Source organism: Phodopus roborovskii, unplaced genomic scaffold, assembly GCF_943737965.1.
Source record: "Phodopus roborovskii unplaced genomic scaffold, PHOROB, whole genome shotgun sequence".
NCBI lineage: Eukaryota > Metazoa > Chordata > Mammalia > Rodentia > Cricetidae > Phodopus > Phodopus roborovskii.
The window spans coordinates 20,466,609-20,485,297 of NW_026126410.1; the positions used below are offsets into that span (position 1 = coordinate 20,466,609).

Genomic DNA, 18,689 nt, shown 5'->3' on the forward strand with positions numbered 1-18,689 from the left:
TTAGACTCTTAAATTTTAATCTGTAGCAGTACCTTTGGTTATTTGTTGAGCCTCTGCCATGTACATTGCTGTGTTTCATGCATGGGCCCTTTTTAAGGTTGAGGTAGGAACTTCTTTATTCTCATTCCAGAGTTGAGACTGAGGGCTAGAAAGGGTTAGTGCCTCTGTTTGATTCCATTGGAGACACATTGTTAGGACAAGTGCTATTCTTGGGTCCTGAAGGAACACCTAGTCATATGAACAATAATAGGCATAGCATTTCTTGTGTAACCCATTTAAACATGGATAAATTGAAATGTTTCTCTCTAGTGTGTATAATTTGTAAGCTTGAAAAGAAGTCATCTTTTTTAAACAAAATTAAGAATTTTGGTACCTTACGTAGGTTTCTCCTTCTAGGCTGGCTTCTTGGAAAGGTGTTCTATCATTACCTCACTTTTGCAGTCAGAATAGCTTGGAGTTTCCTCCTCTACAACCTCCATTTCTTTAAAAAAAAAAAAAAAAAAAAAAAAAAGGTTACTGGCAAATAATTGATAAGCTGAGGTTGGATTTAAATCTTGCAAACAGCCATAAGACTCCCAGAGACCCTGCTGTGCAGGAAGATGCCAAGTTGAATGTGACTGTCTCACACTGTGAATGGAGAATTACACTGACTAACTGCTGAGTACCCCTGAGGCCATCCCAAAGGAAGAGTTCCAAATGGGGCTGGAGAAATGGCTGAGTGGTTAAGAGCACTGTTTGCTCTTCCAGAGGACCTGGGTTCAATTCCTAGCACTTAACGTGGCAGCTCACAACTGTCTGTGTAACTCCAGTTACACACAGACATACATGCAGGCATTTCTAAATTTCTGGTTAATAATTAAGTTTAAAGAGAATTGGCCATGGGGCTGGGGAAAATGGCTTTCTCTGCAATCATGCCAGTGTGGACCTGTGATATCCACGTAAAAATCTGGGCTCACCTGTGCCAGCTTCAATAAGAGACCTTGTCTGTCAAAAGTAATAGAAGATAGTAATAGAAGGCACTTGATGTCAACTTCTACACATACACACACATTGAAACACACAAATGGGGAGGCAACGATGGGAGGATCTCTGTGAGTCTGAGGCCATCCTGGTCTACAGATTGAGTTCCAGGACAGCCAGGATACATGTCTGAGAAAAAATATACTGACCTAAGTTTTGAGACAGGGTTTCTCTGTAGCTTTGCAACCTGTCCTGACACTTGCTCTGTAGACCAGGCTGGCCTTGAATTCACAGAGATCTGCCTGCCTCTGCCTCCCCAGTGCTGGGATTAAACACCTGGCCTAAAAATTGTTTTTTTTATTGAATAGTTTTTCATGTAATATATTCTGATCATTGGCCTATATTCATTAACAATGTTTCTTTTTTTAAAGGTGTGAATAACAATAATGAATTATTTGAAAGGTAAATGGGTTAAGAATTTATTATTTTAAATGTGTTAAAATTTGTCTGTTAATGTGTTATAGAAATTTTACTGCTCTTTTGAATGTGGACTTTTTATATTACACTTTCACTCTGTTGACCAGGCTGGCCTTGAACTCCTAGAGATCCACTTACCTTTGCCTTCTTAGTTAAAGGCATGTGCCATCACTACCTGGCTATGTTACAGTTTTTGTTTAAAGAAGTTTTACAAATTTCCATTGCCAATGAGTATTTTAGGAAACTGGGGAGTGTTACATTCTATACACACACACACACACACACACACATATATATGTATGTATGTATATACATATATATGTATATTTATGTTTTAGAATTAGGTAATTAAAATGTAATAGACTGTATTGGCTGCATTTTCTTACATTATGTGTTAAGCTACAGCAGTTAAGACCTGTAGTCCCTTGTAATGAGGCATAGCAATACCATGTGCCTCTGTGTGGGCATAGCATTTCTATTGTGACATTCTTGACAAAATGCAGTATTTTATAAAATGACCAGCTAAGATTTCTCAAAAGCATCAAGGTAATGAAAAATACAAAGTTAGAAGTTGTTTTAGATTTGAAAAGACACACGTCATGGCAACTAAGTATAAAATACCAAAGTGGATTCTGGGCAAAGAAAGGATATTAGTGGAACAACTAGAAAAATATGATATCTTCTATAAATGAGTTAGTAATTGGTCAATTCTCCAGTTTTGATATTAAGATGAAGATTATGTCAGATGATCACATTTGAGGAAGCTGAGTTAAGGGTATGTTGGAGTTTTGCTTTTTTAAATTATGTGTATGAGTGTTTTGCCTGCAAGACACATGTGTCTATGTACAAATTGTGTGGCTGGTGCCCAAAGAGCATCAGATTACTGGAACTGGAGTTACAGACAGTTGTGAGCCACCATGTAGATAATGGCACTTGAACATAGGTCCTTTAGCAGAGCATCCAGTGCTCTTAACTGCTGAACCATCTTTGCAGCCCAGGTTTTGTTTTAATGTGTCTGGGTGTGTGCAGATGAGGCCAGAGGCATTGAATCCCTGGTGACTGCTGTAGTTACTTGAGCCAACTGATAGTTGGAGCAATGAGCACCCTTAACCACTGACCCATTACTCCAGCCCATTTTGCTGCTTTTAAAAAAGTCTGAAACTATTTCAGATGAACTGTTAAGTTTTTCACCAGGGTTTAGAGCTCATTTTCTGAGAGCATCTATAAAGTCATTGATAACTAGACTTTTATGCTGAGTGATCCCAGAATTTAGAAATAGAAGACTAGGTAGGCTTCCCTCATTTATGTTCTAAGAAAAGTATTACATACTCATTTCTGCTTAATGTGATTATGTCACAAACTCATATTTCTGAAATTTTATTTGCAAGTGTTTCAGAAGATCAACTCCAGGAGACGGGGTTAACTGATATTGCTGACATTATTGATGACCTCATAACCAAGAGCGGAGTTTCCAGTGAAGAGCTTGGCTTAACAGAAAAACAAGCTAGAAATATAGCCAGGTAATCATTGAAAATGTATGCATGCTAGGTAGGCATGGGACCCTGGGTCTTGTTTGGGTACTAAGTATACACTCTATCATTAATTCCCAGCCTCAGAAGAATCTAAACCACTTAAAATAATGCAGGTTCAAAAATATTTAAAATTTGCCAGATTTGAAGCTCAGAATAGATGTTTTCCTCATAAATGTTTGTATCTTCATCTTCTCTAACAGCATACTCACTGTTATATTTAACTCAATACATCTGTGTTCTGGGAGCTTTCCCCTGGACTCACTGTAGTAAACATATAATGAGTTCTGTTTCATAATAGAAATGATTAATGATTAACGCATGGTACTTATCCTAAGTACTAAACCTTAGAAACATAATAGCATTTCTGTGGAACATTAAAGTATGTTTTCTTCTCAGTCTTTCCTACATGGAATCGAGGCTATCCCATTCATGCTTAATTATATATATGTCTAGGCTTGGTTGTATAAAAGAGGCAAGCCTGTCGAGCATGGTGGCATGTAATAGCAGAGAGGTGGAGACAGGATGATGTCAAGTTTGAGGCCAGTCTGGGATACATAGAGAGACTGTCACAAAGTAGAATTTAACTGAATTTCCTAATTCAATTAAATTCCATTATTAACTTATTGAAAATGTAGTACATTATAATCAAACTCAGAAAATAAAGCACAAAAGAGACTTTATTTTTAAAATTATGTGTATGTATGGGTGTCAAGGGTTGGGTATGTGTACATGCAGGTGCCTAAGGAGGCCTTCACCTTGTAGAAATAAAACCACCTGCCTCTGCTTCCCTAATGCTGGTACTAAAGGCAGATGCCACCATACTCCACTGTTGATAACATTTCTGGGAGCAGATCAGAGAAGGCTGACTAGAGAGCATGAGTGTGTAGTGTGCTTCAAAATGGTACAGTGCTCTCCTTCCAGAGCAACAATGTTAGATATATCACTTCTGCAAAGTATATGGAAAAAGCCAGCAATCCTTTATTATTTTTCAGAATTCAGCATCCTTCTGGCAGATGCCCCCAAAGAACAGAGAAGGAGAGAAGAGAGATTAAAATCTGGATGAAAAGAAAGCGAAAAGAGAGAATGGCAGAATATTTAAATCAGCTGGCAGAAAAGAGGGGGCAGGAACATGATCCTTTCTGCCCCAGAAACAATCCAGTAAGTCTGTGCTACCCCAGGAAAGGGCTCTCACTGCCCCAGAAACAGGAATGTAATTTGGATGCTTTTTTTATTGAGCAGATGTTTTAATGAGTTACCTGAACAGAGTGTGTAAGGATATTGTGCAAACTATGTCTATGTCCTATCTAAGTATCTTTTTCTCTATCAGGTTAATCAAGGCTCTTTCATAAAAAAGGAAGTTGAATGGGTGGCTAGTTGGAAGTTTCTTTAATTTTTATTAGTAGCTGAATCAGTCATGGGCATATTAAAGACATTTTTGAAACTTAGTTTTGGGGGCTAGAGAAATAGCTGATTAATTAATGTACTGCTTTACTGCTCTTATAGAAACCTCAAGTTTGGTTGTTAACAATCCCCTATAATCCAGCTCCAGGGGACCCAACACCCCCTTCTGGATTCCTCAGGCACCTACATTCCTATGTGTCCATTTATTTACGTAGTATACATACCATACATAGCAATACAATATTGCTAAACTTGATTTTTTATATGTAAATTATCTACAAAGAATTTTTTTTTTTTTAAAGCCATGGTCCCTAACTGACCTAGAACTCTGTATTTTAGACCAGGCTGGCCTCAAGGTCCCTAACTGACCTAGAACTCTGTATTTTAGACCAGGCTGGCCTCAAACTCACAGATCCAGCTGTCTGTGTCTCCCAAGTGTTGGGACTAAAAAAGTATACTTTAAGTACACCCACTACATCCAGCGCTATAAAGAATTTTCTAAAATTAAAAGAACAGTGGTGGTGAGGGGGTTCTGCTGCCCTTTGCACAGTGTTAAATTTATGGAGTCTTGAGTTTTGATAGTTCTCATGGCTAGATCCAGGAGAATTTATTATTTCAGGGATGAGTGGGCTCAACCCCTAATACTTCACCAAAACAAATTAGAGCTTCAAAGGTAAAACGAAATAGTATTGCTTTGATAATCATATCACTGTGAAAGCAACATGTAGATTTAGAGTATGGAGTATGGTACATTTTGACTATTAGATTTAGAGTATTAGAGTGTATAGTCTATGCCTTTGTCATGTGGGTGCTGGGAACAACCATACCTGAATTTTTTTGGAAGCCTGAAAAATAAGTCATAATGAACTCATTGCACTGGAGAGACAAGGTCTTTTAGTTCAGGCTTGTAAGCATTTTGCTGATGGGATGGACAGGGACTCTGGCACTCGGGAGCCAGAATACTGAGTGTTAAAGCTCAGATGGAAAGGTATTCTGGCATTCCGGAGCCAAGGAATACCACAGGTCACAGTAAGCATAGCAGCTTACAGCCCTGCTTCGGGGAAGGCTTCCCCAGTGTTATCAGCCTGCTCTGGCTGGAGAGGTTTCCCCCGGAGAGTGGAGTGTAACAGCTTCACTTTGCCAGATCCACTCAGGGTCATCTCTGGTCTCTGCTCCAGCAAAAGCAGTAAAAGAAGGTCTCACCCAAACCTCATTCAAGAGATTTATTGGGAGGGAAGAATCCAGGAGAGTGGCTGCCTTCTGCCAGTGTGGCAGAGGACAGCTGTGGAGGCTGAACAGCCACAGGCTGAACAGACATGGTGTTTTATATAAGGCTTTTTCCAGGGAGATTTCCAGGGTGAAGATTGGTCAGATTTTAGTCCCTGAGCTCAAACTGGCTAGAATCTCATGCTCAGGAATTGGTTGGTTTTCTGCACAGGTTTAGGGTCAGATTTGGCTTTGGTTTCAGGGCCAAAGTGTGTTTCTTTCAATGGTCCTTTTTGGCCTTTTGGCTCTTAATTTCAGGACCAGTGTGCATCTCCCTCACTGGCTCTGATTCCAGGGATAAAGCACTGGTTTCAGGGTACATTTCCTTGGTTCTTGTTGCAGGACCAATGTGTGTTTCTTTGGCAATGCTCAGGGTATGTTTCTTTAGTTGGCCCTTTCCCCTTACAAGGCTACCATGAAATTCATGGTCCTCCTGCCCCACCCAGCCAGCTAAGAGCTAAGTTCATGGTGTTTTAATCTAAGATTACATTTTATACAAAGACAGAAAAAAACCTTTCTCAAATATGACAGTGTTTTTTGTACCTTTGTAAATGCCAGAAGAATGTTTAGTGCTGTAATAGTTTGGACTGAACAATAATGAACTAACTGGACATTTCCTGTGCAGTTTTACATGACTTCAAGGCAGATCAGGCAAAGGCAAAAGATGAAACATGAAAAAGATAGGTAAGTCTAGGAGCTGTACCCTCAATGTGCTCTCTAGCTTGCTGTCAGTAAACAATGTTATGAGAGATACTGTTAAAAGAAAAGCTTGGTGGGGTGGTGGTGGTGGTGCACCTTTAATTCCTACACTCAGAAGACAGAGGCAGGCAGATCTCTGTGAGTTCGAGGCCAGCTTGGACTACAGAGAGTTCTAGGACAAAGTGAGTTCCTCCCCCCCCCCCAAAAAAAAAAAAAAAAAGCTGCTTAGGAATTTGCTTTCAGATATTACTTGTGCCATTCAATTTTTCTGCTGCCTTCCCACACCCAACCTTGATTCATCTGTATGTGTCTGAAGAACCTCAAAAGCCTAAAGTACAAACAGCTTTATTTTGTTACCAGCATCATGCTGGTTCTTTAAGCCAGGGTGTCAATATGTACCCAGGCTGGCCTCAAAGTTGCCATCTTCCTGCCTCTGTCTCCCAAATGCAGAGATTATAAAGTATGTGCCATTGTAGTAGTGCCTTGCCTCTACAGGGTCATAGTAATGCACTGTACTATCTCCAGTGACTGAGACATCTGGTAAGGCAAAAAGATTTGTAAGCATGTGCTCCCTCTAGAAATGAACAGGAAAGTGACATTTAGATTCCTGTCTACAGATTGCTTCTGTCTAATCACTATAGTCAGCGGATCTCGCAAGCATACTGTCTGATGAATGAACTGCTGTCTGACTCCGTACAGCTAACAGCGCCTTCAGTCCAACCCTTACCTAACAGATCCCCCACCACTCAGCATTACAGACAGCAACATTGCTCTTCTCCAAGGAGGTAACACAAGTTTGGTCTGTCACTTGCCAAAATAATTTCAGGACCCATAAAATTATATAGCATTGAGGTTTGTTTGCTTTCAGACAGGGTATCATCCCGGGTTGGCCTTGAACATGTTGTGTAGTCTGTGATGACCTTGAACATCCAATCCTCCAGCCTCTACCTCCTGATAGTTAAGATTACAGGCGTGTACTACACACCCTGCCAATGCAGTGCTGGGTTAAACCCAGAGCCTGATGCATGGTAGACACTCTACCCAATAAGCCACATCCCTGGTGCACAGTGCAGCACTTTCATGTCATAAATTCGGTGAATCTTCACCTATGCTACCTTGAGTTATAATAAAGGAAAAAATTAGTGTCATAAAGCTCTTACAAATTTATGGAATAACCCAGAAAAAGGCAAAAATGTGTTAAATTATAAATAAGCTGCACAGCATTTGGGAACCCTTGGAAAGGGTATTAGTGCTATCTATTCACTCTTTTGTTCTTGTTTTCTATGAAGAGTTGCTTCTGGAATTTGCCTCTTAATTCCTCCCCTCACCTTTCTTTTCCATTCAGGCAGGAGCAGCCAGCCCTCCCTCAGCATCTGAGTGTCTCCACCCTGTCCATTCTGCCCATCCAGCTGCTGCTGCCGCTGCCACAGGGCTCTCCATAAATTAACCATCTGCTGTGGTTTTAGATATGAACTTTGTTAGAGAATGCTGCTAATGCCCCAGTTGTAAATTTTCTCAAATGTGGCCAACATATATTTATATAGTTCTTACTATATAAATATCAAATATTTGTATATCAAAGGCACTCAAGAATTTCCTTCAATCGAATAGATTAAGTAAATAAATAGATTAAGTAAATAAATAGATTAAGTAAATAAACTGCCCATATATTGAGAATTTGAAATGGGTAGATATTAAAATTTTACTTGTCAAAATTCAAATTTTTCAAAAAATAATGTATTTTACTACAACATAAGCAGTGTGGAGTTATTTGAAATTTTTAATAATCTTGTGATTTCTACTTTAGAGAGATTCTACATGGGAAGAGTTTCCTAATAAATCGGCCTAGAGGAGGCAGACATATTCCCAGATCGAGTCATCTACATAAGGGGAAACCATTGGGGCAGCCCAAAGGTTCATCTTGGCGGCAAGGTAAGATGTGAAGCCCCCTTGTCTTTTGTGATTTGACTGTGTTCTTGGGGTCTCCACAGTTATTTTCTTAGTAAAAAGAAACTCCAATCCCATCAGAGCATGGTATTGAGAAATATTTAGCTATCCCAGGATTTTGTTCTATTGCTTTGAAATGGTAGTTCTCCTACTTTACTGTCCCAAGTGCTAAGTTTACTAGCCTGAACCACCTCTCCTGCCTCCTGGCTTCTTGATGTCTGAGGAAAAGGCATTAACATGGAAATACTATCTTTTTACATTTGTCCCATTGTAAGCCTTCATTGCCTGTCATCCCTGCTGTGTTTTGGTCTTTCTCACCTGCCTCCTGCAGTAGCTCACACATCCATACAGAAGAATTCAAACCCTCTCCACAGCCACAGCCCCCTTCCACTATATCCCTGCTTTTGTAATAGCTGGTTTCCTGTCCATATAACAGGCTTTTTTTTGTGCTCTGTTCCTTAGTTGGAATCCTCGCTTATACCGTGAGTGTCTTTGAAGACATCCTTACCCTTTTAAGATTGGATCTTGCAACTTAGCCCAGAGTAGCCTCAAATTCAGTCTTCTACATCAGCCTTCTAAATAGCTAGAATTGGACAGCTCTAATCTTAACCCTTTAGGTGTTTTAATATGACATGTTCTAAATCTATGTCCTCATTATGAATGGAAATTAATACTTGCACAGTTGCTATAAGGCCCAAGATAGTTGTAGAATTTTCATGATCTATATGAGACTAACACTTAGACTGTACCACCACTTTCTTCCTCATCCTGCTATTATTACCCATATATGGAACAAATGAAGTATTTGAATAACTAGCTAAAGTAAGTTCTACATGGCTATTTACATATTTTTAGGCAAAAAAAAAAAAATTAAACCAAAAAAAAAAAAAAAAAAAAAAAAAAACCCCATCTGTGTAACAATTTTAAACTATTACCGAATGCCTGCCTGGCCATTGTCTTTGTTTCTAACATTCTGGGTTTTAAACTCTGCTACCTGCTACCTACTTTGGGCCTTCAGGTCTATTATTAAAACCTAATTCTCACACTGGTGTGGAGGCATTTGGAGATAGAAACACAGAAGTGTCAAGAATTCAAGGCCATCCTTGATTACACAGTGTGCTTCAGGCGGGGCTGGGCTACTTGAGACTGTCCAATAAGCAAACAGCAAAGTGCTCCTGGTAAAGCCACATGGAAGTCTCACTGGAGGTTAAGGGAAGGGGATCATTTGAGCCCAGGAGTTCAAGACCAGCCTAGGCAATATACTGAGAGCCTGTCTCTTAATAAAATACAGAAGGAGAACTAACCCTGCAAGTTTTCCTTCTCTAAGGCAGGAGCTCATCTACACATATAAATGTACACATCATAACATTGCTAAGGATTTTAAATACAGCATAAAGCATGGTTGTTATTAATCTTTTAGCTTATGAAGCCCTAAACCTTGTCTTGATAAAATGTAGCTTGTTCTATCTAGGACTTTACTACTAACAGACTTCTTTGTCCCTGGATGTCTAGCTACTAGAGGTGTTGTCCTCTAGAGGGTACCAAGTTTAAAAGGAGCATCCCTCTTCCTTTAAGGTCTGCTTTCTTGTTTCAAATCAATAGCTGATTATTGGGGGATTCTAGATCATCAGACTGTGTTTGTGAAGATATAGGCAGGCAGCTCAACCCTGAGAGAAAGAAGTTATGTGACCCCAGGTTTCTGGTTTGTCTGCTGTGCTAGACTGTTCCTGATTGGCACAGGCAGGACAAATGACAGTTTTTTTTTTTAAGGGGATCTGGAGGTGATGGTGTTTGTTCAGGCTGATCATGCTAGATTGCAGATACTGTTTGGCAGTCTATGTTGTATGAGTACTGAGAATCATGTATTTCCCAACTCAATATATAGATGGGATTTCTTTTTTAATTCTTATGTGTATGGGTATTTTGCCTGCGTGAATATGTACCATGTGCCCACTGAGTCAGAAGAGAACATTGGCTCTCTTGTGTCCTTTGGAAGAGCAACAAGTGCTTTAAACTGCTGAGCTATCTTTATAGCCCCTTGGTGGGGTTTCTTGTTGGCCTGTCACTTACCTTTCACATTGGAAAGCATTCATTGACACACAAAGTATCAAGGCCACAGTCAACATATGAATGAATGGTCAGTTCCTGTGTGTTTCGTTTTCCCTCTAAAGGTTCTAATACTCCATGTCAGAGCCTGAATGAATGGTCAGTTCCTGTGTGTTTCGTTTTCCCTCTAAAGGTTCTAATACTCCATGTCAGAGCCTGCAGCATAGGAACAGCTGTGGGGCTGTTGGGGTGGTTCCTCCAGTGAAGCAAATGTGCACAGAGTATGAGAGAGAAGAGACAGTAGTGAGTCCCTGGACTCTGCCATCAGAGATCCACAGGATTCTTCAGGACAGGCCCAGGGCCTTTCTACAGGTGAGTTTGCCCCTTTGTAAGATTTGAAAATAATGATCACTATGGCCATTTTGAAATTGTCTTATCATTGGGTTCAAACATTTTCTAGTGCCTTCCTCCCTCTTAGTATCTTGGTCCCTCTGTTGCTTCTTGTCTGAATCTCTAGACCTCTATATATCTGTTACCTCTGAGTCTATACACAGGCTACCACCCCATTCCCTTGAGACAGTTTCCCTGCTGTATTAGCAGGCTAGCAAGTCTCCTACCCCATCCTTTCTCTGCTGGAGTTAAAAGTGCATGAAGCCACCTGCAGTTCCCCCCCCCCAGGTACTAGGATCGAAACACAGGTCCTCATACTTGAGCAGCAAGCACTCCTTAACTACTGAGCCCTCTCTCTAGCCCTGATGTGCCACCTCTGGCAAGTCTAGACTTGGTTCAAAAAAACTCCTGATCCTCCACTTCTGGAGTGCAAGAATTGTAGCCAGGCCCCCTATGCCCAGCTCTTAGGATTTCCAACTCTATCCTCCCATTTAGCTATCAGAATTCTCCTTTTTCTTTTTAATTAATAACTACCATAGAAGAACAGATTACTGTACTGTAGGTGTCAGATCCCATTTTGACTGTCCATCAGATCTGAGGCCCATGTTATCTCAGTGTAGACCTGCTCGGCAACCTCCAATCTGTTCCCACATCCCTTTACCTCTTTACTGGGTCACAACTGTCTTTGCAATCCTACAGGACATGTCCCCAACTGAAGAGGAAGATCCTGAGCCATCTTTTTTGTTGGGTGGCATGGACAGCGTATCTGAGAGCACTGGCAGCATCCTCAGTAAACTTGACTGGAGAGCCATTGACGACATGGTGGCCGGCGTGGAGGACAAGACCCTGTCCGTCCACTGGGCCTCAGACCAGTAGGGCCTGGGTAGCACTCTCTTTCCAGGCCCTGGCCAGCATCCCACTGATGTGGGTCTAAGGCTAGATATGATGGGAATTTACAACCTGCAGCCACAGGGTTCCAGGATTAACCATTGCAAGAGTGAAAATAAACATGTATCAGTATGGGGAATATTAAGGGTTGTTTAGAGAAAAGTATGTTTTACATGTGATTCATCTTTAGATATAATTTAAGCAATGTGTACATGTAAAGTCAGGTTTTCACAATAGTTAAATTACTTTGAATAAAAAATGTTTTGTATCTGCTTCCTCCTTTACTACTCTGTTCCCAGACACTGCGAATGTGGGGGACCTGACAAGAACCTCCTGTCACTGGGGGAACATCACTGTCTGCTTGAAAGGGCAGTCTCAGCCTACAGTTCAGCTGAGCAGGCTCTCCATTTAACAGGAGCCGGCCATGCATGGACCGTTTATCTTGTACTCTGTGGCCCGATAGGACCAGCAAAGACAAGGATGCGGGATTCAGAGGCAGAGGAGAATGTATGTATTATGTGTGTGCATCTGTGGAGGTCACAGGGCTCGGATTAGGGTCATCAGGCTTCAAAGCAGGTGCCTTTGTCTGCTGAGCCACCTCTGTCCTACAACAGTCATCTTAACCTTGTAAAAATCACAGGGAGATGGTTTTCAGAGAAATGACGACATCCCAGGAGCCTCCAACCCTTGTCATTTTGGTGCCCTGTCAAAGAATCCTGATGTCTGCAAAGGTTGAACTATCCCACATCCCTAACTTTGTGATGTCAGATGTTTTCCATGTTCAACCAAAGCATCATTTAACCTTGGAGAGAGATGCAGAATCAGAATTTTAGTCTCCCAGTTTCTTAGAGGTGCATGTAAAGAGTGTTTACAAGTCTGTTTTGTAGGGCTGAGGATGTAGGCAGAAGTAGTGTCTGCCTCCTGTGTGCAGGTGCTGGCTGTGATCCCCAGTACCACAGAACAAACCTGAACTACCATGAAATTTTCCTGTCCTCTCCCTTGCTCCACCCTTAGTAGGGGGAGACTAATCCCAGGTCATGCCAGAGGGATCTGAGGGCTTCCCTCTCAGCTCAACACAGCTGAGTGAGCAGTTCACTTCAGAGTTTTGTTCTTTTTACTTTGTTCCACTCTGGCATATGATCTCTGCTTTTGTCTGTATATTGCTCAGTTAGGTCTTGGGTTGTTATTTTTTTTCTACACCTAGTTCCAGTCCTCAGTCACATCTTATTCTTGCACCTTATTTCTCATCTTCTCCATTTCTTTTTATTCTTAATTAAAGCCTTTCATAGTTTTAACAATCCCTAAAATCTACGGACCTTAACAATGCTCCAACTTAGCTGTTTTACCCACCTCAATACATAATCAGTATACTCATTCATCTAACTCTCTCCCACTTTAAGCGCTCTTAACTAAAATCTGTATAGACATGCACTCGTGCACACACACAGACATAGACATCCTTACATAGAGAGGATACTGTAGACATTCATATATGCACATGTATAGACATGCATAAAAAGGATACTGTATCCACATAAAACACATGCATTTAGACATATAGCCAGAAAATAACCTTATTACAGTAGTAGTGGGTGATTTTGGCACTTCACTCACACCAACTGACAGGTCTTCCCAACGACAAAATAGGTAAATATGTTCAGTGACAATATAGATCAGATAGTTAGCAGCCATCTATGGGACACTCCATCCAAACCCATTATTTTTAGCATCCCATGGAACTTACTCCATAATAGACCACATATTATAACACAAGACAAGTCTCAACAAATGCAAGAAATTGGAAATAATTCTTTGTATCTTATCTAATTGAAATGTAATAACACGACAAATAAATACCAAGAGAAACAAACAAACTCATGAAGATGAAACAATACACTTTTGAATAATCGAGTCCTTAAATCAAGAAACAGGGGCCTCTGCCAGAGACCCGCATATCCATGCAGGAACATCCTGAGTTCCTGCCTGCCTGATCTTTGACCCCCATCTCAGGGCCTCTGCCAGAGGAGAGACCTCCTAGAGAGCTTGGACCACCCAGAGCTACAGACATCAAACTCCTGACCCACCTACGCCCACGGGGAGAGTAGAGTAGACAGACTCCACCTGCACCCACTGGGAGAAGCAATAGGAAGATGGTAATACAAGAAAATACCTAACAATATAAAGACAAACATGACACCACCAGAATCTAGGGACTCTACACCAACTAGACCTGAACACCTCAAAGCAGATGAAGTAGAAGAGAATGACTTAAAAAATAACTTCATAAAAATGATAGAGCTCCTCAAAGACGATATGAGGAAATCCCTTAAAGGAATGAAGAAAAAAGAAATGAATAAATCTCTTAAGGTAAGGAAAGCCAAGAAAAATCAAACAGATGTTTTAAGACTTGAAAACTGAAATAGAGACAGTAAAGAAAACACAAACTGAGGGAATGCTGGAAACAGAAAAGCTGAGCAAACAATCAGGAACTACAGATGCAAGCATAACAGAATATAAGAGATGGAAGAGAATCTCAGGCGCTGAAGATAAACTAGAGGACATAGATTCATCGATCAAAGAAAATCTTAAATCCAACAAATCCTTAACACAATACATCCAGGAAATGTGGGACATCGTGAAAAGGCCAAACCTAAGAATAATAGGCATAGAAGGCGAAGAAGCCCAGCTCAAAGGTGCAGAAAACATATTTCACAAAATCATTGAAGAAAATTTTCCCAGTCTGAAGGATATGCCCATGAAAAGTACAAGAACACCAAATAGACTGGACCAAAGAAAAAAGACCCCTCACACATAATAAAACACCTAACATACAGAATAAAGAAAGAATATTAAGAGCAGTGAAAGAAAAAGGCCAGGTAACATAAAGGCAGACCAATCAAAATTACACCTGACTTCTCCATGGAAACTCTGAAGGCCAGGAGGTCCTGGATAGATGTTCTACAAGTACTAAGAGTCCACGAATGCCAGCCCAGGCTACTATACCCAGCAAAATTCTCTTATCATTATAGACAGAGAAAACAAGATATTCAATGATAAAGCCAGATTTTTACAATACATATCTACAAATCCAGCCCTACAGAAAGTTCTGGAAGGAAAACTCCAACCCAAGGAAGTTAACTACGCTCACAAAGACATAGTCAATAGATAATCCCACTTCACCAGAACCCAAAGGATAAAGCAGGGCAAATATAATCAATACTGCTGCCAACAACAAAACTAAAACAAACAAGCATTAACAATCAATGGTCCTTACTCTCCTTCAATATTAATGATCTTAACTCGCCTATAAAAAGACATAGGCTAACAGAATAGATACCAAGACATAATCCATCCTGCTGCTGCATATAAGAAATACATCTAAGTTTAAAGATAGACATTACCCTCAGGGTAAAGGGCTGGGAAAAGATCTTCCAATCAAATGGACCCAAGAAGAAAGCAGGTGTGGCTATCCTAATATCTAAGAAATTAGACTTCAAACCAAAATCAAAAGGGATGAAGAAATTCATTTTGTATTAATCACAGGAGAAATCCATCAGCACAAAGTCTCAATTCTGAACATCTATGCCCCAACTACAAAGAAAGCACCTATATTCACAAAAGAAATGCTATGAAAACTCAAAGCTCACATAAAACCTCACACACTCATAGTGGGAGATTCCAACACCCCACTCTCACTGCTAGACAGGACCACCAGACAGAAACTTAACAACAACAAAAAATAAAAACAAACAAACAAACAAAAAAAAAAACAAAAGAACTAACAGAAGTTATGTCCCAATTGGGTTTAACAGACATCTATAGAACATTCCATCCAAACATAAGAATATACCTTCTTAGCTCCACATGGGACCTTTTCTAAAATTGACCACATACTAGGCAACATAACAAACCTCAACAGATTAAAAAAAAAAAAAAAAGAAATTGGAATAGTCCCCTGTATCTTATCAGACCACTATGCTTTAAAGTTGGGATTCAACAACACAAATTGCAGAAACCCTACAAACTCATGAAACTGAACAATGCGCAATTGCACCATACCTGGGTCAAAGAATAAATAAATTAAAGACTTCCTACAAGTCAACAAGAATGAAGACACAACATACCCGAACTTATGGGACACTTTGAAAGCAGTGCTACGAGGGAAGTTCATTGCACTAAGTGCCCATATGAAGAAAACGAGGATCGTCACATTAGAGAATTAATAACACAACTGAAAGTCTTAGAACAAAAAGAAGCAAACTCACCGCGGAGGAGTAGATGCCAGGAAATAATCAATTTGAGGGCTGAAATCAATAAAGTAGAAACCAGGAAAACAATACAAAAAAAAAAAAAATCAATGCAACAAAGAGTTGGTTTTTCGAGAAAAATCAACAAGATAGACAAAACTTTAACTAAACTAATGAAAAAGCAGAGAGAGAACATGCAAATTAACAAAATCAGAAATGAAAAGGGGGACATAACGGACACAGAAGAAATCAGACAATTTTCAGATCATACCTGTACTCAAAATTTGATAATTCAATGGAAATGTACAAATTTCTGGATAACTATCACTTACCAAAATTAAATCAAGAACAGATACACAACTTAAATAGATCTATAACCCCTAATTAAATAGAAGCAGCCATCAAGAGCCTCCCAACCAAAAAAAGCCCAGTGCCAGATGGCTTCAGTGCAGAATTCTACCAGAAATTCAAAGAAGAGCTAATACCAATACTCAAATTGTTCCACACAATGGAGACAGAAAGTTCATTACCAAACTCTTTTTATGAGGCCACAATCACCTTGGTACCCAAGCCACACAAAAACACAACTAAGAAAGAGAACTACAGACCAATAGCCCTCATGAACACTGATGCTAAAATACTCAATAAAATACTGGCAAATCAAATCCAAGAACACATCAGCGATATCATCCACCATGACGAAGTAGGCTTCATTCCTGAGTTGTAGGGATGGCTCAACATACGAAAATCTATCAACGTGATCCGCCATATACACAAAACTGAAAAAGAAAAATCACACGGTCATCTCACTAGATGCTGAAAAGGCCTTTGACAAAATTCAACACCCTTTCATGATAAAGGTCTTGGAGAGACCAGGGATAACAGGAACATAACTAAACATAATAAAAGCAATATACAGTAAACCAACAGCCAACATCAAACTGAATGGAGAGAAGTTTAAGGCAATTCTTCTAAAATCAGGAACAAGACAAGGCTGCACTCTCTCTCTCCCTATCTCTTCAATATTGTACTTGCAAGTTCTAGCTAAAGCAATAAGACAGCAAAGGAGATCAAGGGGATACAAATTGGAAAGAAAAAAAGTCAAACTTTCACTATTTGCGTATGATATGATAGTTTACATAAGCAACCCAAAAAACTCTACCAGGGAACTCCTACAGCTGCCTACAGCTGAGAAACATCTTCAGCAAACTAGCAGGATACATATTGGGAGTTGGCAGGGGGAGGGTGGGAGAGGAGGGTGTGCAGTGAGTGGAGAGGGAGCTAGGAGAAAGAGAAGGGGAGGAGAGGAAAGCACGTGGGACTAGAAGATTAAGTCAGGGTAGGAATAGATGAGAGAAAGAGAGACCATAAAAGAGACCTTAAAAGACCATTATAGGTTTCAAGAAAAAACTGACTCTAGAGAAATTTCCAGAGACCTACAAGACTGACCCCAACTAACAATTTGAGCAACAGTGGAAAGGCTACCATAAATGCCCTTCCCTGATAATGAGATTGATGACCAACTTATCCCCCATCATAGAGCCCTCATCTAGTAGCTGATGGAAACAGAAGCAGACACCCACAGCTAAACACTGAGCTGAACCGGAATCCAGATGCAGAGAGGGAGGACAAGATCAGGCTACAAAACCCCAGAGACAGATGACCTGAACAAGGAGGAGCTAATGGGCCCCCAGATGATAGCTGGGAATACAGCATTGGTCTGACTCAGACCCCCTGAACATGGGTCTAAGCTAGAAGGCCTGAGCAGTCTAAGGGACCTCTGACAATGGACCCAGGATGTATCCCTGGTGCACAAAAGGACTTTGGGAGCACATCCCCCATAGAGGGAGACTCCCTTAGCCTAGAGGCAAGAGGGAAGGCCTACACCCTACTCCAAATGACTTGACAGATTTTGATGATCTTCCTGAAAGGCATCGCCCTCCCTGTGGAGTGGTGGTGGAGAATGGGATGGGAGGGTGGTTGGGGGGGCATGGGAAGGAAGGAGGGGGAACTGGGATCAATATGTAAAATAAGAAATAAAAAGAAATCAAGAAAACAATTTGTAGAATCTGAAATGAAAACACATCCTGAAACCTGTGGTATCCAGTGAAAGTACTCCAGAAGGTAAATGTATAGTTCCAATGCTTACATTAGGAAATTTAGTCTCGAATGGTATATGCTAGGGCTCTAGAAAAAGAATAAGCCAAACCCCAAATCAGTACATGGAAATCATTAAGGTCAGGGCAGAAATTAATGAAAGGGAAAATAAAATGTAAAGACATCAATTAAACAGAATTGATTCTTTGGAAACAAATGTATTGACATTTAGCCAAGTTAACCAAAACAAAAAGAGCCAAGTTAAAGTAAATTAGAATTGAAAAGCTTTTACAACAGATAAAACAATTTAATTCAGAATACCATTAGATTTACCTTGAAAACATTCCACTAAATTGGAAAATCTAGAAGTATTTGAATTTCTAAATGCATATGACCTACCAAAATTAAACCAAAATGAGATAAATAACAAGTAGTGATGGAATCAGTAATTTTAACCCTCCCAACTAAAAAAGACCAGACCCAGATGGATTCACTGGTGAATTCTACCAGACCTTTGAAGAGTTCACAGCAGGGCTTCTCAAATTTAGAAGGAACATTACCAACCTCTTTTCATGAAGCTAGATAGAAGACACAGGAAAATTATACACTAATCTTGCTGTTGAATATAGATGAAAATTTTCTCAACAAAATACTTCCAAATCAAATTATTATACACAAGAAAGATCATTATGATCAAGTTAGGCTTATTCCACAGGTGCCAAAATGGTTTGATAAACTC

The 18,689-nt window shown here is 40.1% G+C and overlaps 1 protein-coding gene across 1 annotated transcript in view; it reads left to right on the top strand.

Moving 5' to 3' along the window:
* The window catches only part of Cplane1 (ciliogenesis and planar polarity effector complex subunit 1), a 77,221-nt gene extending 65,360 nt beyond the window's left edge, over positions 1 to 11,861 (top strand). The window contains exons 45-52 of the mRNA XM_051182522.1: positions 1,392 to 1,422; positions 2,826 to 2,957; positions 3,962 to 4,127; positions 6,262 to 6,320; positions 6,953 to 7,120; positions 8,143 to 8,267; positions 10,522 to 10,700; positions 11,418 to 11,861. Of these exons, the coding sequence (XP_051038479.1) occupies positions 1,392 to 1,422; positions 2,826 to 2,957; positions 3,962 to 4,127; positions 6,262 to 6,320; positions 6,953 to 7,120; positions 8,143 to 8,267; positions 10,522 to 10,700; positions 11,418 to 11,594 (1,037 nt within the window). The 3' untranslated portion in view covers positions 11,595 to 11,861. The remainder of the gene's footprint in view (positions 1 to 1,391; positions 1,423 to 2,825; positions 2,958 to 3,961; positions 4,128 to 6,261; positions 6,321 to 6,952; positions 7,121 to 8,142; positions 8,268 to 10,521; positions 10,701 to 11,417) is intronic.
* The last annotated feature ends 6,828 nt before the right edge of the window (positions 11,862 to 18,689 follow it).